Source organism: Pseudophryne corroboree, chromosome 2 (genome assembly GCF_028390025.1).
Source record: "Pseudophryne corroboree isolate aPseCor3 chromosome 2, aPseCor3.hap2, whole genome shotgun sequence".
NCBI lineage: Eukaryota > Metazoa > Chordata > Amphibia > Anura > Myobatrachidae > Pseudophryne > Pseudophryne corroboree.
Genome location: NC_086445.1, coordinates 313,975,956 through 314,000,504, shown reverse-complemented (window position 1 = coordinate 314,000,504; position 24,549 = coordinate 313,975,956). Strand labels below are relative to the sequence as shown.

At 44.9% G+C, this 24,549-nt stretch overlaps 1 protein-coding gene across 3 annotated transcripts in view; it reads left to right on the top strand.

Annotated features, from left to right (window-relative positions):
• The window catches only part of KLF12 (KLF transcription factor 12), a 367,131-nt gene that overhangs the window by 260,207 nt on the left and 82,375 nt on the right, over positions 1-24,549 (top strand). For all 3 annotated transcript variants that reach the window (XM_063952935.1, XM_063952934.1, XM_063952936.1), the window contains exon 4: positions 18,521-18,656. In XM_063952935.1, the coding sequence (XP_063809005.1) occupies positions 18,521-18,656 (136 nt within the window). The remainder of the gene's footprint in view (positions 1-18,520; positions 18,657-24,549) is intronic.

Here is a 24,549-nt window from a genome sequence, read left to right as displayed (position 1 = left end):
GGACTTTCTTCAATGGCCATTTTCAAACCACACTTTCTCAGGTCAGTTCTAAAAACAGACTAGTCCTTCATATGTTTAAGAGGGCAATTAAAAGTGCCTCTAGACAGATCACAAAGACATTGCGCAGAGATGTAGCTTCCCTGCAACACATAGAAGATTGCTTGCCGTAATAGCCGTAATAGCAGTATATGCGCACCTGGATAATCCTGGCAGCACATCGTAGAGTATTGAATTAACTCCTTTTATCTGTTTTATATGTAACATGTTATACTGCATTCTGTTAATATTTAAGTATACCTGTTTTGTTTCTTTTGAGACACAGAGGGGAATTAAATTCCAGGGCGAAGGGTGCACATTGCCATTACCGTGGCATGTAAACAACGGCACCCCATCTCGCACCCTATGCCTGGCCGAATCCCGAATTTGCACAAAAGTGCTCACTATCCTATGTGGCAGCGAGCAGTTTTGTGCGAGTTCGGGCTGCTGTAAAGTGTGGCTGTTGCCGCACTAATTTGACCGGACGGATGTCTTCACCTGCAGTTGAATTCCCCCCATACTGTTCAATATTGATAGAACTTTCTATAGTTTTACTGTAGCTCTTGTACTAATTACCCAATAAAAGATAAATATATTTAAATAATGGTGCTCACATAGAAGTTGACTGCCAGCCGTGAACTGCATCTTTTCCTATGTTGACAGCTAGGAGTAGTTGAAATCTGATACATTACGTGCTGTATATGAGCCTGTGCTGTCATCATCTCTGTCTAATATCAAAATATTGCTGTGTGCATTGCTCCCTCTACTGGTTATTGATGCTGTTACAGCACTGGTATGGGAAAAATACTGGGATACCTGGAAGGTACTCACAAATGGAGTTTGGGTATGAGTTGATCATAGATAGATCTAATTATATTAAACAAGATGGAGCCATCTGGGAATCAAACAGCAATGCACAAAAATGGCTCTAGGGCACATTGCTCTGCTCTTAAGTATTGAAATAATTATGGAACTTGTAAATCCATATTTAGTAATTCATATATTTATGTTTTAATTGCAATGTGTGTTTGTAAAAGGAGTATATGTATGAAGGGAGTCTTGTCATTAGGGATAGGTGGTATTTTTTTATATACAATTTTTTTAGCGCCTGTAAATGACAATGTAATCTGTTTCTAAGTATTTTTAGAAAGAAGAGCGTGTCCATGGTTAAAGGATAGATGTGTAATATTTAGCTTACATTTTAGATTAGGAGCATGTTCATAATTTTTAGATTTATCTAACAGTGCTGACCTTTGTTCCCAGAGATACTCGGTTGTACATAATCTGTTTGTACTTCTCTGCATAACACTGCCTCGGGAATGTTTTATGTTCCTGTCTCTTCTTTCTCCTTTCACAGGGCATTTCCTAATTATACATTTTGTGATTCTGTAAACTTGACACAAAAACACAGAAGAGAGTTCTCTTGTCCAAATAAGAATTTATTTCCCATGTCTGTAACAGCAGCACCAGAGCTGCATGCATGACTTAAATTCTACACATTAACATGTTGTTCAATGGATGTACTGAATGAACAGCTTTCTACTTGTGTAGTGTCTTGTGCTGCTGTAGCTATGATATGTACGATAGATGGTTCCTTGGCTCCATCTGAGCTCAAGGTTAGGAGGCAAAATAATTGTGTTTTTCCTGCTGCGCACTTAAACACAGGATGCATATAGAACACAGCATAGGGATAAATGATTTCTATAATGACAGGTATTTTAGGTGTATACACCTTGTAGTGGTTGCTGTTAACTGGATGGCAGGTAAAACTCAATTATTTTTTCCTAGTGTGTATGAACCCTTATACAGTGGTAACCAATTGTTATTGAGCTGCAATTGTCACAAATATCAGCTGGACAGTCTCTGAACATGCTGGAATATGTAATTCTGCAGTTTGACAGACACAGACTGGATACCTAGATATATTGTATGAAGTGCTGCTACTGTAGCAGAATTCAGTAACTATCACTTTCTGGCAATGGGGGTAATTCCAAGTTGATCGCAGCAGGAATTTTGTTAGCAGTTGGGCAAAACCATGTGCATTGCAGGGGAGACAGATATAACATGTGCAGAAAGAGTTAGATTTGGGTGGGTTATTTTTATTTATGTGCAGGGTAAATACTGGCTGCTTTATTTTTACACTGCAAATTAGATTGCAGATTGAACCCACCACACCCAAATCTTAAGCCCAGTACCCACGGGCCGATGCAGGAGAGATGTGTGCTGAGCGAACCGCTCAGCACACATCTCTCCTGCCGCTCAGCACAGCGCGATCTGTGCTGAGCGTGCGGGGGGAGACGGGGGGGGGGGGCGCTCATTTCACCCAGTGGGTGAAGTGAGCGACCCGCTAGATTGGCCTGCATGCAGGCCAATCTAGCAGCAGCGATAGTGATGTGCGGGGCCGCGCATCGCTATCGCCGAGGGGGCTACACACGGAGCGATCATGCCGATATTCTAAGCAATCTAGTCAGATTGCTTAGAATATCGCTCCGTGAGTACCCCCCTTAACTCTCTCTGCACATGTTAAATCTGCATCTCCTGCAGTGCACATGGTTTTGCCCAACTGCTAACAAAATTCTTGCTGCGATCAACTTGGAATTACCCCCAATATGTGTAATAGTAAATGAGGTTTACTTCTTTTAGCGACAGTAGCTGTTGTTCATATGCTTTAGAGATGTCAGCTGGAGTAGTTGGGACAATACAAATGTTGCTGTCAATACAGTTATTCAGTCCTCACTGGCCCATATGCTTATGAGAAAACCCAGTCTGTATGCAAATATAAATAATGCAAGATTATGTATTTGGCCACGTTGCATTGTGCCCAAAAGTGAAGATCTATCAAACATAAAACATAGATGTGTGTAAACATTCCCATCTGTCCTTCTTCGAAATCGTCCCTTTCATTTATATAACTCATCACTTGGGCCACAAAGTGTCTTTATTTTCAGATATTAAATTATTTTAATTTGTGTTTTTTTTGCCACAGTGTTTTGTGATTGCTGTTACTCAACTCAGATGTCCTTCTCTGGCCATATAAAATGTTGCAGATATTTTGTAGATGAGCAGATACCGCATGAATCTATATATAGTCTGTTGTATTCCTCATTTGAGTGCTTCTTGAAATCAGGATTACAGCTGCTACAAGAGACATTAGCCCTGGGCCATCTCTCATTTATGTTTGACATTATATAGCTGTACACTGAACAGAACCTGATTCAATGTCAACTTTGTGCAGCTTAAAATGTAAGAAATTGTTATTAGGGAGGCAAGACTATTTATTTATCATTTTAAAGGGCTAGACAGTATATCCTAAAGTGGTGCACAGTACCTCTCATACACATCTAATACAGAAAGAAAGTAGTAATAACACACCCACAAATTAACATGCAGCATCAAATTGTATTCATGCCAAAAATACATATACACTATGTAATGTACAGTATACATAAATAGCAAATGACATATCTCAAGCAAAGCAAGTATTTCCCCCTATAGAAACAGAAATATTCACTTACCAGAGGCTCTGTCATATGTGATCTCAGGGGCATATGGGCCATAGGGCTCAACAGGAAGATTCCTGGTAGGCCTGTTGTACCCAGGACTTTATGGAACTACAGGTCACAGCATGTCTGCTTGAGAATTGCTGAGGCAGGCTGTGTATAACCCAGCACAGCCTTTTCCCGAGGAGAACCTGCAGGGACAGCATGGGTTAATGAAGCTAAGAGTGTTTTGCTGCTGAACAGGCACAGATCTCCTCACTTGCACCTGATTGGCTCTTCCACGAGCGGGAACCCTGGATATGGAATGTTGGCCCGGACAGAGGGAGGTGATATATGACCCTGCTCTTATTTGCAGAAAGAGAGAGGACCCACGTGCGCTGCTGATAGGAAGACAGAAGCCAGTGCTGGTGATACATGTGGAAGTCAAGTGGGAAACAGCCTCAGATAGAGTGTGAATTACAGCACCTCAGGCAGAGTGTGATTACAGAGCACTGTGTCCTACATGCACAACAGCATGACCCGGGGACAGTAGCTTCAGAAGTACGGAGCAGGAACAGGGGAAACCCCTGTATCGGCGTGTCGCTGACAGCTGATGCAGAGTGGGAGGCACTGTACATATAGATATCCCACAGCTCGATGCAGCAGTGTGTGAGAGACCTGAGCAACCTATAAAAACGCTGAGACTTAGTAAGTACCTGCCTACTCCATATAACAGAAGAAAAAACAAAGAAAAAGCGCCCTACTGAGCCTAAGTTGAAAATGCTGCCTGCTGCTCTCAAGGGAAAAGGGTATTAGCACACCCTAAACAATTGGAAGAAAAAAGAAAAAGAGAGAGCGCAAGCAGACTACATATACATATACTCCATATAACAGAAGTCTGGGGCTCCTGGTCAAACCATTCACAGGGAGTGTTTGGGACAGTTATGGGACAATCAGTCTGTTATCAGGTTAAGAGAAACTTACACCAATTTGTGGAGAAGCACTTACCAGTTTGGGAGGAAAAGTGTATTATTACTGCCAAGGACCTCACCTGTCACTGTATTCATTCTCATAAGTAACTTTATACTTTGGGGCTTTATATATATATATATATATATGCATATATATCCCTACTTCAGCCACTTTGACAACTATTGGGAAACTGTTATTTTACCCTGAGCTCAGGTGTATTGGAATTCAGTCACAGGAACATTGATAAAGAGAACTATTTCAGTGTTATGCTAAAAGACACTTATAAACTGCATGGTTAAAGTACTATTAGGTTGGGAAGCTACTCATGACCATAGAGTGGAATATTCACATTGTGATATCTGCTGTTGTATGTGGTATTCTCAGAGTGACATGTGTTATTAACTAACCGAATTTCAAAGTTGTATAAGTGCCGTACTTATCAGTATTACAGAATTGCAAACATTATTGGTAGAATTGTTAAGAAGGATTATTGCTGCACTCAGATCTTCTGCATAAACATGTTACATTTGTTTGTTGTGTACCCGCCATACGGGTAGTGTTTCCCTCACCTAACTTACCTCCTCCATGTTCAAATAAACAGGCGTCAGTGAGGCCAGAAGTACCATCACACATTTTTGGTCCGTGTCTTAATACCCCCTTTACTATCTAGTGAACCTGAAGCAGGGGACATCTTCCAGGTAACTCAGCAGAAGTGCCGGGAAGATCAAGAAAGGTCAGTGAGTAACCCCTATACCGTGAACCGCACTTACCAGTGTACTACATTTGGCGTCCATACAAACAGGATTGGGATAAAGAAAAATGTCAACAGAACAATCCATCCCAGCGAGGGAGAGACCGGAGGATGGACCCGGAACAAGTGGATCAGGAAATACACCGCCCACAAGTGGAATAGGAGATGCACCACCTACAGGCGGGGCAGGTAATGTGCCACCTACACCTTACACCTGCACCACCCGCGGCAGTACAGACTAATCAACTTACGATGCCATACTATGCTGGAGCCCCATGGCTCCCTACCTATAGTGGCGATTCTTACGACCAAGACAGAAACACCTTTACTGATTTCAAAAATAGGATGAAATCAATGTTTACCATGTGTACGTTAAATGATTAACAGCAGGTTGAAATTCGTGTGGGCAGCTCGTAGGGAAGTTACCTCGTGGCCGCCAGATGAAAAGAAAACTATTGACCAAGCGATGAAACGGCTATCCACCACTTTCAAGACGTGAACCCTATCTGAACTAAAGATCAAGTTTTACGGGCGTAACCAATGCCCTGGAGAAACTTTGTGTGACTACGCACTAAACTTACAAGAGGCCCTAGGCGCAGTGATGGCCATTGATGCTCAAGGGATCAAGACTACCGATGAGGCCCTAATTGCTAAACTGGTCGAAGGGTCGCTGGGAGAAAACACTCAGCCCAATTACGGCTTTTAAGAAAACAGATAGCAAAATGTTCATTCTTGGATTTTAAGGAAACCGCTGTCAAAATTATAGGCCCAGGCGCTAACCGGAATTTGGAGTTTGCAGAGATACCTGAGTTTCAGAAACCATTGAACCCTCTGGGATTGGCACAGACAACTCAAAGGAGCAGGGAAACAGCAGTCCAAGGAGCCCAAACCCCAACCCTGAATCCTCTGCAGGCAGTAAAGAAACAATTGGAAGAGCTGGCTATGGGAATTGCAGAAATGAAGAGGGAATTGCTAGATCAGGCAAGACCATGGAATTCTGGGCCAACTGAACCAGAATGGAGATCGGGCAAGAAGGTGACACAACCTGATTGGTGGGAGCCTCCACGAGGAGGGGGAAGATGGCCCATGAATCAGTTCGACAGTCAAGGGCAACCGATCTGCCAGCGCTGTCGGCAAGCTGGCCACATTGAACGGTAATGCCGCTATACAGGGTCTTTAAACTCCAATGCCCCGAGGATGGAGACCGAGCCTCGGGGGGACACAACAAGAATAAGACCAACCTCTGAAGAAGGATGGCCCCACTATGGCAGGTAGTGCCATATCAGTGCCGATGAGTTAACTGACATATTGAATACTGACCCTCCAGTCCGCACAAGGAAAGTTTCAGGAAAGGTCATCTGGTTTCATGTGCGGCGTGGGTATGTATTCATCAATCGTGATGGCACCAAGCAAGATATATTCATTCATTATACGGCCATACAGCGGAAAACCCCCAGAAAATACCATCGTAGCCTAGGAGATAGAGAGATGGTGGAATTTGACGTCATCAGTGGAGATAAAGGTCTAAGATCAGTCAACGTCACTGGTCCGAGGGGTGCTCAAGTTAAGGGCAGCAAGTATGCAGCAGATCGCAGACATCATTGGCGCCATCCACGCTGTGAAGATCCTCCATGCCACTACCGATACCATGATGAGGAAGCAAAGCCCACAGAGATAGGGTGGGCGTCAGAATGTATAAACCAGAGACCATCTGTATGCAGTCAACAGGATCCTAATACTGAATCGCGGAGTGCATTATTGAGAAGAACAACTGACCTAGAGGAACCAAGTGGATGTACACAACGGAACCAACAAGAAACTGTTCTGCCCTCTCAATGTGGACCTACAATGATGGACGACACCAATTCCACTATGGCTTACATCAATCAGGCGCATGCAAACGCCACTGATCAGGACTGAGACACAGATGTAGTAACCTACGAAGCCGCAGAGGGAGACTGGGGATCTTCTAAACCTAATGCATCAGATCCCGGTGTACCCATCCCTGAACCTCTCAATCCTGCAGAAACCCCGGAGGAAGCTAAAGAGGATGTGAAATGGCTCTTCCCAGAGTGGCATCGCCCTGACCAAGAGTACATCTCCATGAGTGGAGAAGAATTCATATCCCTGCTGCTGCAGGTGCCGCGAAAGCCAGGGAAGAGGCACGCAAGAATTTTTGCCCATTCGTGAAAGACCCTTCTCATGTCTTATTTGTAATGACCATACTAATCAAAGTACTTGCAACCCAATATATTTCATGTTGATAATGTAATATGATGTGTTGTATGCTTTGACATATTGTAATATCAACAAATTTGCTAAATGTGTTGGAATTAGAGTGAGAAACACTTTACTCAAAGGATCTTTATGCGCGGGGACGCGCATAATTCAAAGGGGGGGCTGAATGTGGTACCCAGGACTTTGTGGAACTACAGGTCACAGCATATCTGCTTGCGAATTGCTGAGGCAGGCTGTATATAACCCAGCACAGCCTTTTCCCTAGGAGAACCTGCAGGGACAGCATGGGTTAATGCAGCTAAGAGTGTTTTAACTACCCGAATTTCAAAGTTGTATATGTGCCGTACTTATCAGTATTACAGAATTGCAAACATTATTGGTAGAATTGTTAAGAAGGATTATTGCTGCACTCAGATCTTCTGCATAAACGTGTTACATTTGTTTGTTGTGTACCCGCCATACGGGTAGTGTTTCCCTCACCTAACTTACCTCTTCCATGTTCAAATAAACTGGCGTCAGTGAGGCCAGAAGTATCATCGCACAGTTTTGGTCCGTGTCTTAATACATCCGTTACTATCTAGTGAACCTGAAGCAGGGGACATCTTCCAGGTAACTCAGCAGAAGTGCCGGGAAGATCAAGAAAGGTCAGTGAGTAACCCCTATACCGTGAACGCACTTACCAGTGTACTACAGGCTGACGTGTCTGTGAGGCCTGTTTTGTGTGTTGTCATGTGTCCACCCCCCACATTACAGGCAGCCCTCCGCACTCAGTTCACTGCATTGTCCCCACACATTCTGTTATTCCATCTCTGCAGTACAGCAACTCTGCCATCCAGTGATGCTGCCATGGCTACATGGTATGTTATACCTCTTGTGCTGCCCATGTCAGGCCACTTTTAGTTCCCAATCAGCCCATGATCTCAGACACAACTGCAGTAAAAGATGCAAGGAAGGCCGCTATTGCGTACAATTAGGCCCTTTGAGTAAGGATCCCGCCCTCTTCAATCGTACTCCCCTTAGGGCTGCTTCCATAAATTTCCCCAGCTAGTTTTCCATCCCAATCCACCCCTGTGTGATCTATATGTGTTTGTACTTGAGTTTTTATTTATTAATGTTTATTTATGTAGCATTACCATATTCCGTTGCACTAAACATTTGGGAGCAAAATAAGACTCTGTAATAGCAGTTACGGGGGCCCTGCTCACAAGCTTACATTTTAATAGGAATTTGATATACTGTACTGTGGCTCTCATTCAGCATGGATCTCATTTCTAAAGCTGCTTGCAGACAGATTTGCAAATGCGATTCATATGCAAATGCAGTAGGAGGTGTTAAACAACTCCGGCTCCTTGCTGCATGAACGATCCCAGCACTCCGACCACGTTGCAATGGTTGCGATGTTCCTCGCAGAGTGCCAGCTGAGTAAGCCTCCACTTACTCAGGCTCGCCATCACAGGGGGCTTTGCAAGGCCAAGAAATCAGACCTTGGCCTCATCACTTCTGTGCTAAAAGGGGTTGCAACTGCAATTCTATAGTTAAGAAACAGTTTACTGCAGTTTCTCAAGTCCCCACCAAGTTTGAGCTCTATGCGTATACAGTCACCACATATGTGCTTGAGAGGGAGATGTACTAAGGAGTGAAATATTGGAGAAGTGAGCCAGTGGAGAAGTTGCCCATGGCAACCAATCAGGCAAAATAGCAGATTTTTTACTCAAAAAGACCATTTTGAGTAATGTTGTGACCCAGTGCAGAGAGTAAAGTGGGCCCCACTGAGGAACCCGCCCCTTAACTTAGGTAGGCAGGGCTGACCTTGTGTGTCAGACTGATAGAGGAGTCCTGCCCCCTATGATCACAGCTACATACTAACAGACAGCTGTACTTTTTGTCGGATTAATTTCTATCTGTGAATTAAAGGCAGCTCACAACCGGTGTAACTGGCACTGTCAGAGTCTTCTTGACTAAGTGCCAAACTGAGGAAAGCACAAAGGACAGGCCCCTCTCACAGACAGAGCAGAGGCCGCTATGTTCCTGCCCCTATCAAGGAAAATACCCCCTGTTCTCCATACTGCACAGGACATTGTGCTTGTACCCCTGTCACTGACTGCCTCTTCCTGTCACTCATTGACCCCGTTGCCTCTCTATGTCAATCTCGGCCTCCCTCTGCCTTATGTTGTCATCCTCTGCCTCTCCCTGACGCACATTGCTGTGTGGCATGCTGTATTGTGAACTTGGGTTGGGGTGGAGGACGGGGACCCAAATTATATTTTTGTATCTGGGCCCACCACTTAAGTTCCGCCACTAGCCACCGGCATTTAGTATCACTCTGAAATGAAGCCCAAAGTATGCTATAGTTAGCAGTGGTATTCCTTGGAGCACAAGGGGTTAATTATCAGTATAAATGTGCATGACCTAGGATTAGAGCTTTCTTTCAAATGATATGTATTTTGAATAAAATTGGTATAAAATGAGTTGTATCAAAAACAACTAGATGATCTCAAATAAGCCCTATTAAAAGGCATAGAGAAATAACTAGCCATTAGAGAGAGAATTGATGCCCCCTCCCCCACACATTTAAAATAGGAACAGTAAGCACCAAAAATATAGGGGCGTGACACCATCGGGAAGGGGCGTGTACACAGGCTAGTACCATTTCACATTATATAGCACAGTAGTGCCCCTTGTACATGATATGCCACTTAGTAATAACCTTATACACATTACATCATAAAATAGTACCCTTATACATGTTACACCACACAGTAGTACCAGTATACACGTTACACCACACAGTAGTACCCCGTATACACGTTAGGCCAGACAGTAGTAGCCCTTATATACGTCAGGCCACACAGTAGTACCCGGTATACACGTTACACCACACAGTAGTACCCGTATACATGTTATGTAACACAGGGAAAATAAAAGACTTTGGCACAGTGTAAAAGAGATGAGCTAGCAGAGTAAAGACTGTGTGCATAGCTATCCCGCTGACATACAAGTCACAGCAGACCCTGTGTATACTAACAGTGTAGTGTAAGCAGGGTGGGAATCGTTGAGCCCAGCAATCAGTGTCTCTCCCAGTTATTATTCACACTGTGCTGCTGCGCTACCACTTCCATCCCACTCCACTAATCTGTGATGTTCTTCAGCAGTATGTACGAGCCCAGCAGCACACTTTCACTACTTAGCAACACATCAATTATTGGTGAATTCCGACCTTATCCAGTACTCTCCTCTTTAACGTTCCTAAACTGGAAGCTGCTGATTGAGAATGGCAGCTCCTTATCGCTGAGTCTGATATTGTGCACCAGAAATATTGTAAGCCCTGGCAGCCAGACATGGAGGGGAAACCCAGGTCCGGGCATAAGGGCAGCTCTAGCTGCATCACAGCACCCAACATTTCAATCATGTGACTATCAGTAGTGCTGTGGCAGCGGCCAGCCAGCCACAGACCAGAGAGTAAAGTTGCAGCCAGCAGGAATGCACGGGCAAATTCAAAGGGCAGCGACGGACACAACATGACACAAGGAGTAAGAGGAGGGGGGGGGGGTATCCACACAGGGGAGGGACAGCTGCAGCACTGTACACTGTCTGTACACTGTCTCTGTAATCTATATTATCAGCAGCATGTCTGAGAGAGAATGAGTCAGGAGTACAGTCACTAATACATTACAGAGGGCAACGCTGCAGTGGCGAGCAATTGTGGGCAGATGCGCTGTGTCCTGAGCACTATCCGCACCATACTTATTACGGTCCTGAAGAGGAATCCTGAAAAAGAAAGAATTTGAATGCATTAAGGCAGAAGACCCTATATTACCAGTATTTTACGGACTTAATCCATAAGGACTAAAAAAAACCATCATTGTGGGAATAAACTCCCAAACGTCAGATCTGTCGCCATGCATCACCAAATTTCTCCAGTCCTTAGTCACTGACCAAAAATGCTTTCTAAGAAGTTCACTGTATATGAAAAATCACTTTATAATGGTAACTAGCAATATTACATCATACACCGTATTTACAGAAAACAGCAATATACCAGCAAGACAGTTTAATTTCCTAGTGGAGACCATACATTTTATTGTCAACACACAACTTTTTCTGTTGTACATACACTTTTTATGGGCAGATACAGTAAGAGGGACAGCAATGGACACAACATTTGTTCCAGAATATGCCAACCTATTCCTAGCCTATTTGGAAAATTTGAACATCTGGAGCAACAAACCCGTCCTGGGAAAAATGCAAACCTGGAGTGTGTGTGTGTGTGTGTGTGTGTGTGTGTGTGTGTGTGTGTGTGTGTGTGTGTGTGTGTGTGTGTGTGTGGTATAAAAGCTTGTCTGTGTCTAGGGAGATGGTCTCAGTTAGTGATAGGTCAGTTTGGGAAGCTTCTGTTGGGAGCGGAGGACCTTTGTCAGTGTACTAACTGTATGGCGGATACTGGTTTGAGGCCATCCTGACAAAATAGACCATAGTGCACAAGTACTGAGTCAGTGTGTGCTTCCACTACACAGCTTCGTTGCCACTATATATTATATAATGAGGTGTATTGAGGCACAGCAAACAGGGCGTAAGAGAACCGGCAGCTTCCATGCGACTCGGCCAGCGGCAATGCACAAAAAGATGCTTGGCGTTAGTAAATGCGCTCAGGAGTAGGCGCGACTAGAAGGGTTGCTTAACATGTCACATCTGTATGATGTGTGTGTATGTATATATATATATATATATATATGTATGTATGTATGTATGTATGTATGTATATATTGCATTCACATACATAACGCATCATACACATACTGTACAAACATACATACTTGCAGACTGTGGCTGAGAGGAGGTGACTGGAGGCCACAACACTGCAGAGGATATAGAAGGAGGTTCTATGGCTGAGCAGTGAGCATGCACAGCAGAACCCATGCTCCATCACACATTCTGCATGGTCAGACCTCCCTGCAGCTGCAATCACTGTAGCAGCTGCAGTTTTTGTTGACACAAAGCTGCAGGAGAGGCCAGACTGGAAAGGAAAAGATTGCACATAATAAGGTACCCAACTTACAGTATATGTGCAATTCAGCAAGGATCCATTCCACATATAAAGTATAACTTGCTACACCGCAATAGCCCATTAACATTAAGAAACTACTGCCAAACATCTCCAAACAGATGTCCCAGATGGGGCCGATTGTGGCTATTAAGAAACAGCACTGTCCCTGTAGGTGTGACATTTTGTTTTTATTCAATACTGTCTTGTCCTCAAGGTCATAAGTCATTTATTAATCACACTGCCAACGCTTCAAACTAATCTTCCATGTTGCCTCCATTTTGGGGCAGTGACAAGGTCAGGATCTCCGTCAGAAGACAGAGATTTCCTGGCTTCCTCTTAGCAAATGTGGCCAGCTCAGATAATGCACACGGGCCTCCTGCCCTCATAAGTTGCCCCTGCTGCAATCACTATACAAATTTAAGAACACTAGCACAGAGACCTGTATTAAATCCTGCACCTGTCTTTTGTAAGTAGCCTCAACTGACCTCTAGAAAATGTGGATGTCAGAAGAACCTACAGGTAGTTGCCCTTCATCTCTTATACTAAGTGCCCTGCTTACTGCTCACTGGAACCAGTTTTAATTCAAAACAATTCTTTTACACTGTTTTAATTTATGCGTTTATCAAAATGACATACTTTGTCAATTCTGCAGCTCTTTAAAATACATAATTATGCTCTAGTCCAGTGGTTTCCAAACTTTTTTGAATCACGGTGCCCTAGAATATCAGAATTTTTTTCACGGCACCCCTAGGCCAAAAATTTCTTATTGAGAAATTTAGAAAGAAATATTACATTAAGTAGATTGCGTTTATATGTCATCCTTAGGGTCAGTTGTGTGGTGAGGGACAAGATTTGCTTCTGTTTGTCCACATATTTTATGACTGGCAGCCACCAACACTGGTTTTGCCTATTATAATGACCATGAATAATTTGAATTGGTCCTGGACCACCAACCTAGGGCACCCCTGCAAGTGTCCTGAGGCACCCCAGGGAGTCACGGCACACAGTTTGGGAACCTCTGCTCTAGTCTATTATATCAAGTCACTTAATATTTAATTTAGACTCCTCGTATTGATTATGTACAGCAAGTGCATATTTATATTTATGCACAGGCATTAAACATAGCCACAAGGGATAAACTGCTGCATGCTTACTTGTTATGTCACTGTCTCTTATTTATAATACAGCACACATTATTTATTTATGCCCAGTCTGTAGTGATTTATGTCTTGCTCTCTAACCAGCACTATTGCAACACCTAGACATCAGTTAAATAGATTATACTGTTCCACAGAATAATTATATCATTCCATATTTGGCTGGGGAAATTTGTATGTTACTTTGGTGGAATCCCTTTATCATTTTACTCTGCCTTTACTTTTACTTATTGGTTAAGCCATGCATTATGACGTATCCGTGAAACACAGAACACAATATAAAAGGGTCAGTCACACTAACTGCTGGTGTGAGCATAATTGCAGTTTAAGGGGCAAATGTTCTAAGCCTTGGAGAGAGATAAAGTGGATGGAGATAAAGTACCAACCATGCAGCTCCTGCCTTTTATCACAGTCTGTAACATGACAGTTGGGAGCTAGTTGGCTGGTACTTTGGGGTCTATTTACTAAGCCTTAGATGGTGATAAAGTACATGAAGATAAAGTACCAGGCAGCCAGCTCCTAACTGTCATTTTTCAAACCCAGCCTGTGACATAGTACTTAGGATCTGATTGGCTGGTACTTTTTCTCTGTCCACTTTATCTCGGTTCAAGGCTTAGTAAATTGACCCATTTATCTCTTGCCAAGGCTTAGTACATATCCCCTAAGATAGAAATATGTCATAAGGCAGAGTAAAAAGAAAAGTGAGTGCCTGAGGCAGACATTCCTAGGGTTACCATGCTATCCCTTTAAACCGGGACACTCATGAAGTACACATGTTCTGTGGCTCATTAAAACCAGGTGAAATGCTACCTTAAATTTATCCAGCCACAGAACCTGTGTAATTCATAAGTGTCCCCGTTTAAAAGGATAGTACGGTAAGTCTAGGAATTCCCAACCTCGGTCCGCATGGCACAATAATACCCCTTTCATACATACAGCTATATCCTGGGTTTTTGCACGTGAATGCGCATCATGAGATTTCTGCATGTGTGAAAGGAAACAACCCAGGACTGAGTGGTGGGTCCACAACCCTGCTCCCGACCAGGGTCATGAAGTTGGTACTTAGGAATTTGCCAGCTTGCTAGACCTGGCAAATTCACAAGTCACATGTCTGAAAGCGGCATAACAGTGCAAGTTTTAGTAGTAATAATAATAATAATTTTATTTATATAGCGCTCTTTCTCTAAGAGGACTCAAGGCGCTTTACAGGCATCAAACACAGAGCACATAGTACAAAAGATTACAGGCATAAGATCAAAGCACATAGTACCAAAGATTAATAGTAATAAAGAGGTGAAAAGAAGACCTAGGGACATTTTCAATAAGAGTCGGATCCATTCCGACATGCAGTTGTCGGAATGGATCCGACAACCCCTATTTAATGGATGCCCAAATCCGACTGTCGGATTTGTCCGTACACAGGGTCCTGTCCTGCCGCTGCTGTCAGCGGCTGCGGATGTGCTGACAGCAGCGGCCAGGAGTGCAGATGGCGGCGGCCGTGAGCAGGACGGCGTCGGGGTAAGCTGGGCAGTGGGGGGGGGAGCAGAGATTGGCGGGGGGAGCTCGCTGCAGGGGGACATTTCTGGGGCGGCATGGGGAGGCACTGCATGGAAAGAGGTGCCTGCGGGCCACGGGGGAAGCGGAGATCGCCGGCCGGCGGAGGGAGCTGGCTGCGGAGTGACATATTTGCGGCGGTGGGGGGAGGCGCTGCAGGGAGAGAGATCTCTCCCTGCAGCGCCTCCTCCCTCCGCCGCAGACATGTCCCCCTGCAGCCAGCTCCCCCCGCCGGCCGCTGACCTCAGCTCCCCCAGCCACCCGCAGCACCGCTTGTCTCCTCACCTCAATCAAGTCGGATTGAGTTTGTCGAAAAGGGGGCCAAAACCTGTCGGCTTTGGCCCCATTTCCGACAGAAGCACAGGGATCGGCGGCTATTCCGCCGATCCACGTGGTTTCCGACAAGTCGGGAATTCCTGACTTGTGGGGAAAAAAATCAGCCCCTATTGAATAGGTTGGAACCCCTTCCGACCTATTTCTGTCGGCAACTTCCGACAGTTATTGAATACACCCCCTAGAGTGCATAATAAGCGTAATGCAGGGTTGGTGCAGACATTTTGGGTGATGACTTCCATGGGTTGTATATTTCATCCACAAAGAGTACAAGGTGAGGCAGCCATGTTGGGCACATTACCTAGGATTACCCTGGGTGGAATCAGTCATGCCTAGAAGAGATGACCCAAAATGGAGTGAATACATTGACTGTGGGAGATAAGCCATACATGGATACAAGGCATACATAGGTTACAGTGGACCAGTCGAAAGAAGTACACAACGAAGTGGGGGACTGCAGAGAGCAAAGAACAGTTGCAAGGGATGGGCGGCGGGGGGGGTGCAGTAGGTAGCAGTATCAGCACATGGTAAGCAGAAGTCAGAAATGGTTTAAACAGAAGTAAATGATCGTTTCAAATCAGTATACTGCAGGTGGCAGCCTCAGCAAAAGCACAAAGTGGGATTATGAACAAGAGGGCAATATAAATGGGAGCCAGCAAAAGTCCAAGACCACAACGGCAGACCACAGCAGGGGAGCAGAAGACAAGACAATGGGGAGTGGGGGACAAGTGGTACCAAACATGCCACCAATCAAATGAAGCAGAAAGCAAAACAAAAACCGAAATAAACCAAAACATTGAAAGCATGGTACAGCCCTATGTAAAGAAGCCGCCAGTCCTTTGCAGTTGAACTCCACTACAGCGCCCACTCAGCCAGTACTGCCCACGTGGAGAGAGGAGCCCATCCATGTCCGGGCAATCCATGCAGTCCCCGGGCAAGGGGTGGCCGAGCAGGGGAATGAGCAGCAGGATAGCAGCTGGATGGTCAGGTCCCTTCCTCCAGCCAAGTCCCAAGCAGGTCGAACAGCAGAGACAGGTGGAAGCCAGCTGTGCATGGTGGCCTCCAACACAGGGAATCAAACCATGGCAAGATGGTGGCTGCGGCTGGGCTCTCCCTCCTCGGCTCACATCCCACCTGAAGATATCTTCCCGGCCGTAGGGTGTCCTCTCCAGGCCACATCTCAGGGCGGCAGCGAGGCAGAGCCAGCTCTCCAGCAGGGGCTCGCAATGCTGCTAGCAACGGACAGCTTCCGGCGTGGCAATGAGGTCATGGACGGTGCGGGGCCCGGCAGCGGAGGCAGACAAAAGTCGGGCAGATCCGGTCAGTGGGAGCTCTGGTGCGATTACGGCAGAGGTGGCGTATGAGCGCAGTGGACTTCTGAGCGAGCTCCACACTTCAGCGGCACCTCAGCGGTGGTGGATGGACGGCTTGATGCAGTTTGGTTGTGAATTGTGGGGCCGGGGGTGGGAACTCTGGGAGCATGCGACTTTCCCCAGCATGGTGTTAGCCACAAGTTTTAGTGATATAATGGCTTCAGCACAGATGGTTAAATCAAAATAACTGATGTACTAATTAAATTACCTGTACTCAAGGATGGTTATCACTAAAATCTGGACTGTTAGTGTGCCTTGAGAGAGAACCCCCCCTCACCACCATCAGGCACTTTTTCTTAGTGTTAAAATAGCCAGTGGCGATTGTCCCATTAGGCACTTATTATCTTCACTTTCAGGTGTTTATGATAAAATGGAAGGGGGTGGTTGGTTTTAATTTTTGGCGCGGTCACAATACCGATGGCGGAATCCCAGCATTTAGATGCCCGGCGGGGGGAAGGGGGCCTGCGCAACGAAGCCCTTGCATTGCGCAAGGGGCAACCCAGTTTCTATTCCCACTCTGTGGGTGTCGTGGACACCACGAGTGGGAATAGTCTCTGTTGGAAGGCATGCCGACTGTCAGGATAGTGAGGGTCCAGGATTTAGGTGCCGGTAATGTGACCGACAGTCACATAACTACATCCCATATAAACATTTGCAGATTTGCTCAAATATGACCTTTGCTTTTATTGCTTATCGCAGTGATAGACTATAACCAGTCACCACAATATATCAATGAATGATACTCCGCTGCCTTGGTGATACTTATATATACCTACTCTCCTGGAAGCTCTGAGAGAAATTCTTTGGGCAGTCCCTCCGGAAGAGTGGGTAATCCTCCAACATCTTGCCCACTTCCTAGTGAAGTGGGCAGCATGTGGAGAACAAAACTGGGAATCGCGGTCTGTGAGGAGTGGGTGGAGCCAATATGATGCGGTCTAGTACAAAAGTTATAATACTGGATACATATATTAAAATCAAGCAGGCTATATCACTAGCAAAACATTAGGGGTACGAGAATATATTTTAAAATCTCAATCCAGGATTAAACCTGGATGATGTTAGGGAATGACAAATACTTCTGGATCAACATAATGAATGGAACAACAAAAGCTTTGATCTATAACTGTCCAAAAATGCAACTCTGACACTTAGTACACTGAACTCATATTATACTACTATGTCATTTCTGTATTGTATGCTAGTTTGTACAATCTCTGGTGTACTAATACATTGTACTCATATTATATTACTACATTATGTAATTTCTGTATTATATGCTAGTGTGTACTATTTCTGCTGTACTAGTACATTGTACTTATATTACTATGTCATTTTTGTATTGTATGCTAGTTTGTACTATTTCTGCTGTGCTAGTACATTGTACTCATGTTATATTACTATGTCATTTCTGTATTGTATGGTATTTTGTACTATTTCTGCTGTACTAGTACATTGTACTCATATTATATTACTATGTCATTTCTGTATTCTATGCTAGTTTGTACTATTTCTGCTGTACGTTTTAATTTACAGTGACCACTTCTTGTACTGACTACTTATTTTTTTCTTTTCTTTCTTTCTAGCACATATGGATACCCGGGGATTGTCTCCTAGACATATAAAAAGTGATAGTGATGATGATGACCTGCCAAATGTCACCTTAGATAGTGTCAATGAAACTGGATCTACAGCTCTTTCCATAGCACGAGCAGTACAAGAGTGAGTATCATATTCTCATACAAAGATGACCATGTTTCTGTGACATTTAGAATGAGACATTTTACTGAACAGAGAGTGAGAACTAGCAGTGGTGCTAGGGGGCACCAGCCAAAATCTTGCCTAGGGCATCATATTGATTAGGGGCGGCTCTGGGCTCTGTAACCTGAGGGCAAAGTTCTTTTATCATGGAAGGTGTAAGAAGGTATGTGAATGGGATATACCCATAGCCGAACCTGGATGTCTGACACCAGTGAATAGTATGGGTTTGGATATTTTATTAGGGGGCTTTGAGGTTAGCGATTAGTTACTCTCCGTGACAATGTGGGCTTTGCTGCCGCTGCCTAACACAGTTATGTGCTCTGGTGACTGTCAAGAGGGGGAAGGAAGCGGCACTTCTACACCTCTCTATTATTACCCTGCTTCACCACACTTTCCTATAATAAATGAGATACACTAGATGCCCTAGTGTACCCTGACGTTGCTGGAAGCTTGGACTGCTCACATGTATCACAGATTAGCCAGAGAGATACAGAATACCCTTCCTACTCCCCACACAGGTCACCTAGACAGTGCCAGTGTCTATACTTTATACTTCCTGAAGTGTAATCTGGTGACTGGTGTTCCGTGTCTCTGAACTATTATACAGCAGTGTCTATGGGAATTATGCTCACTGCTGTGGATGATTCCTGCTGCTGTGTCTGTGTGCGGCTACAGTGCATGAGAGTGTTTACAGACCTCAGCAATCCTCCACCAATAATCTGCCTATTGCTCCTTGTACACTCCCCCGACTCAGTGTGGGTGTGGTCAGTGCTGTGTAGGTGTGGTCAGTGCTGTGTAGGTGTGGTCAGTGCCATGTGGGTGTAGTCAGTGCTGTGTAGGTGTGGTCAGTGCTGTGTAGGTGTGGTCAGTGCTCTGTGGGTGTGTACACCCCTACACTATCAGATGCACTTTCTCACAAAATACATAAAAAAAGAAAAATTGCAGAATTTTGTGAGAAAACTAGAAATACAATTGTAAGACTTATGATTTATGGCCGACCGTGTGGACAGCTAGGTGGCTTGTTTTCATCATACTGTCATGATGATGGGCCTAATTTTATGTGGAGGCCTGGAGCTGTAGCTCCATTTGCCCCATTGTTTGTCTGGCCCTGGGCACTGTCCTGGCTTTTGGTGGCTATTAGGGCTCTTGCTTTCAAACATCAGCAGATATGGTGTCCAGTCTGATGAGTGGTAGCTGATGGTGATTGACAGCTGGCTGGCAAGAGGCCCGTTCTGCCTGCAGGTTCTGGTGGATAGGGGTACAGTAAGAAGGGTGGACAGCTATAGTGACTGACATCCGGCTGTGTAGAGGGCCCATACTGTGGGGGAGATTTACTAAGCCTTTTCAGAGTGATAAAGTGGAGAGAGATAAAGTGCCAGCCAATCAGCTTTTAACTGACATGTTACCGGCTGTGTTCGAAAAATGACAGTTAGGAGCTGACTGGTTGGTAGTTTCTCTCCATCTTATCACTCTGTAAGGCTCAGTACATCTGCCCCCTTCTGCGGTAACCAGCGGCAGGTGTGAGTTGCGGAGGCGTGTCAGTTTGGATTGGCAGGCAATATGGGCTGTCCGTTAGGTAAGCAGAGGGCAGAGCACAGGTATCAGCGGCTGTCACTGCTGCTCCGCTCTCTGGGTAACCAGAGATACTGCGCTCACAGACACAGCCTCTTTTTCCCCCGTATACTCAGATTCTCCCGGCCAATGTACCCAGTTCTCAGCACCACTCTCTGGAAACTTCAACGCCTGTCACCAAGAAACTTCAAGCCTTGTGCACGTCACCCTTGCCATCCGCCCTGCATGCATGAACAGGGCACCAGCATAAGCACAAGGGCCACTGGAAAGTTCTCCATCCCCCAATGTTCAGGTGACCGTTAGTGTCCACTCAATATTTCCCAGTGAGTCCTTTAGTCCATAGTCACTTTCCCTACTATATAAATACTTTAAATTAAACTATTATTACATTAATTACTAAATTGTAATGATTAATAATAAATTCATATTTTATTTTTGCAAATTTATATAATCCTAAACAATTTATTACAAAATGGCAAATATATTTTTATATGAAACATAAAAGGGTCAAGGTTATAACAGACTCTCCTGCCCTGGTTCTGCTGCTGCACAGTGCCTAGAAGCATGATGTCATAGTAACTAAGCTTCATGGGTCCTAGAATTACTCTCAGCTACTGGCGGGCACTGTGGCGTAGTGTCAGTGTCTGGGAAGCTGGCATTGTGGGTTCGAGACCCACCCCAGCCACTTCGCCTGGAATGTTACCCAGGAGTGTGATAAGACCTAGCACGCCTACCCAGGAGTGTGGTAAGCATTAGCATGCCTCAGACCGGGAAGAGTGGTAAGTCCTAGCACACCTCTGACAGGGTGGCCCCCGAGTTGAGTCGCAGGGCGTGGATCTCGAACCTGGATCCCAGATACATTTTTTTCCTGACATAAAAAAAAAACCTTGACATTGGAAGGCAGAGCTTATACAAAAGGGGCAACAAAATATTAAAACATAAAATGATAGTAACTACAAATATTTTTATTGCCCCTGCTCAAGTTATAACCCTTTGTGGAGTGATGAAGTGAATTCGCCCACCCACCTATCTGCACTAATTAGGAGTACTGCTCTTTTCCAGGTTATAGAAATTGTTTATCATGGACTTTTATTTGTTAAATTAATGTTAAATTAGTCCACTTGATAGTCAATTGACTATAAGACTATTCGGGTATAAAGCAATAAATATATTAATTAAAATAAATATGAGAAAAGGAAAATTTAATTTTAAAACCCTAGTGGGGTACAAACCAAAGGTAAAGTATTACAGTGCATTAATCCACATAACATTTAGCAGTGCCCCATAACATTATTGGATGCTGCTAAAATCTGAAGACCAATAAAACTATATAAAACCCTAGGGTCACTTTTTGACAGGCAAAAGAGCAGCAGCTGGCACACTGATTTATACATGGGCTCTGCCAGAGCCGGCCCTAGGCATAGGCAAACTAGGAAAATGCCTAGGGTATTTGGAATACCATGGGGCACAAGCAGATTCTGCTTATTAAAATGATATGCGGCATGCTTATTTTCTATGTGTGACTGGCTATATCTGCATATGAAATTCTACATTACAGTGTATTCCTGGAAATCACTGTAACATAGCATTTTGCATGCAGATACAGACATAGTGGCACACAGAATATAGGAATGCTACCACTTTAATCAGTAGAAGCTGCTTGTACATTTTAGTCACATAGCAATGGAAATTTGATAAATTTTCTGCAAAAAATGGCACCCAACATTAGCAGAGCTGGACAGGAGCTGTATGGCGTATTGAGGCAAGATATATGAGGACACATCTGTATCCAAGCAGAGGAAGAGGTCACAGTGTTAGCGGTCATGTGAGTGCTGTGTGTGGGTAGGTTCACTGTGCAATAGTGTTCGGCATATGTGTAAGGGGCACTATGTGTGTCATGTGTATAAATTCATGAACAATGTGCAACATATGTGTAAGGGGCATTACTGTGTGGTATTATGTGTAGAAAGGCATTACTAATGTGTGGCATTATGTGTATAAGGTGATCTACTGTGTGGCATAATGTATAGAAAAGGCACAACTGTGTGGTCTAATGTGAATAAAGAGCAATATGGTGAGGCGTTATTTGAATTGGGAGCACTATTGTTTGGCCATGCCCCCTCCCAAAAGAACACGCCCCTTTTTGGGCTACGCGCTGAAAGTGCACACTGTTCCTATTTAAAAAATATAGGGGGTAGGAGCACCAAAATGAGGATTGCTATGGCTGAGTGGTGATGGTGATGGGAAAGGGTGCAGGGTCAGAGGCAGAACCAGGGTCGGACTGGCCCACAGGGGAACATGGGAAACCACCGGTTGGCCCCACTGCTTGTGGGCCCTCATCCTCTATGGATCAGGTTCCAGACTCTATCCTAGTGCACTTCAATTGTGCATTATACATATGTTACATTATACTTCACAAGAATATGGTTTATTATATATTTACCAAGGGGCACAGAACATGTACTCTGTAATGGTTTGCCAAACCTCCGTGGTGGCTGGCTATGCCCCCAACTGTAGCCTGGCCACATCAATAAGCATGGGCCCCTACAGCAACATTACCCCGGTGGGACCTTCATGCCCCAGTCCGACACTGAGTGAATGTATAGAAAACTGATGCATTTTAGCCATTTCAGTTTGCAGCCATTCATTGTTGCTTTGTAAGTACCGTGGGGTTATATCAATCCTAAGTAAATTGTTGGCTAAAGCGCCAATTTAGGTGTCGGTATTCATTTTAAGCTCTTAGAAATGTGATGAGTTTCATTTTTGTTAAGACAAGGGCCACACAGGTTATCCAGGAAGAAGAGGTTGTCACGATGATATATAATTAAAGATGAGCTCAGTGATTCACTGTGGATTTATAATTCTAAAATAATAACTCTTCCAAGAGGAAAGACATAGAAACATCACTACAAAGAAAGCAGCAATGAATCATCATCATGTATTTGTAAGATGAACAAAACTGTGTTGTACAGGATATTGGGCCTAATTCAGATCTGATCGTAGCAGCAAATTTGTTAGCAGATGGGCAAAACCATGGAGGTCATTCCGAGATGATCGTAGCTGTGCTAAATTTAGCACAGCTACGATCATTTACACTGACATGTGGGGGGACGCCCAGCACAGGGCTATCCCGCCCCGCATGTCAGTGCCGGCCCCCCATGCAGAAGTGCAAAGGCTGCACTTCAAGAGTAGCTCCCGACCAGCGCAGCTTTAGCGTGCTGGCCGGGAGCTACTCATCGCTCCCCAGCCCGCAGCGGCTGTGTGTGACATCACGCAGCCGCTGCGGCCCGCCCCCGTTCAGTCCGGCCACTCCTGCATTGGCTGGACCGCCCCCCTCCCGCCCAGCGCCAGCGACCGACTCTGCCTGTCAATCAGGCAGAGGCGATCGTAGCGGCCCGACGGCCATCGCAGTTCTGACCCGATCGCACCTTTGCGATAAACTGCAGCGTGCGATCGGGTCAGAATGACCGCCCATGTGCAGTGCAGGGGGGGCAGATATAACATTTGCAGAGAGAGTTAGATTTGGGTGGGTTATTTTGTTTCTGTGCAGGGTAAATACTGGCTGCTTTATTTTTACACTGCAATTTAGATTTCAGTTTGAACACACCTCACCCAAATCTAACTCTCTCTACACATGTTATATCTGCCCCCCCCCCCCCCCCCCCCCCCTTTACCCCTGCAGTGCACATGGTTTTCCCCATCTGCTAACAAATTTACTGCTACGATCGGGTCTAATTAGGCCCACTGATTTGTAGGGGCCCATATTCAGGAGTGTGGCCAGACTCCAGAGGTTTGGCTTACCGTTAGATTGCATTGTCTTGGCCCCTTGATAAATATATACCGTAAATACTGCTACTGCATGCATGATAATGTACTAGATTAATGCACTGTAGAAAATACACCACAGTCCTGTGCAGCATAAGGTAACATATGTACAATGTATAATTCAAGTGCACAGTCTGGAACCTGATCTTTAGAGGAGGTAAGGGCCCAGGAGTGGAGCCCACCGGGTGTTTCCCCAGAGCCCCTGTGGGCCAGTCCAACCCTGGTTACTAGTCAAGTACAATCACACATACTGTATAACAGGTCCGTAACCAGGTGTGTGCCGATGGTGCCTTGCCCACAGCGCAAATGCACTGCAGGCGCACCATCTGGCAGCACACCCCCCTCCATCACCCCCGCATGGCAGCTCTACCCAGTGAGTAACTAGTGTAAGTTCCGCCTGCCGCCGCCTCTGGAGCTGCCGTGTGGTAGCATAAACCCGCGTGGCGCTAACACATTC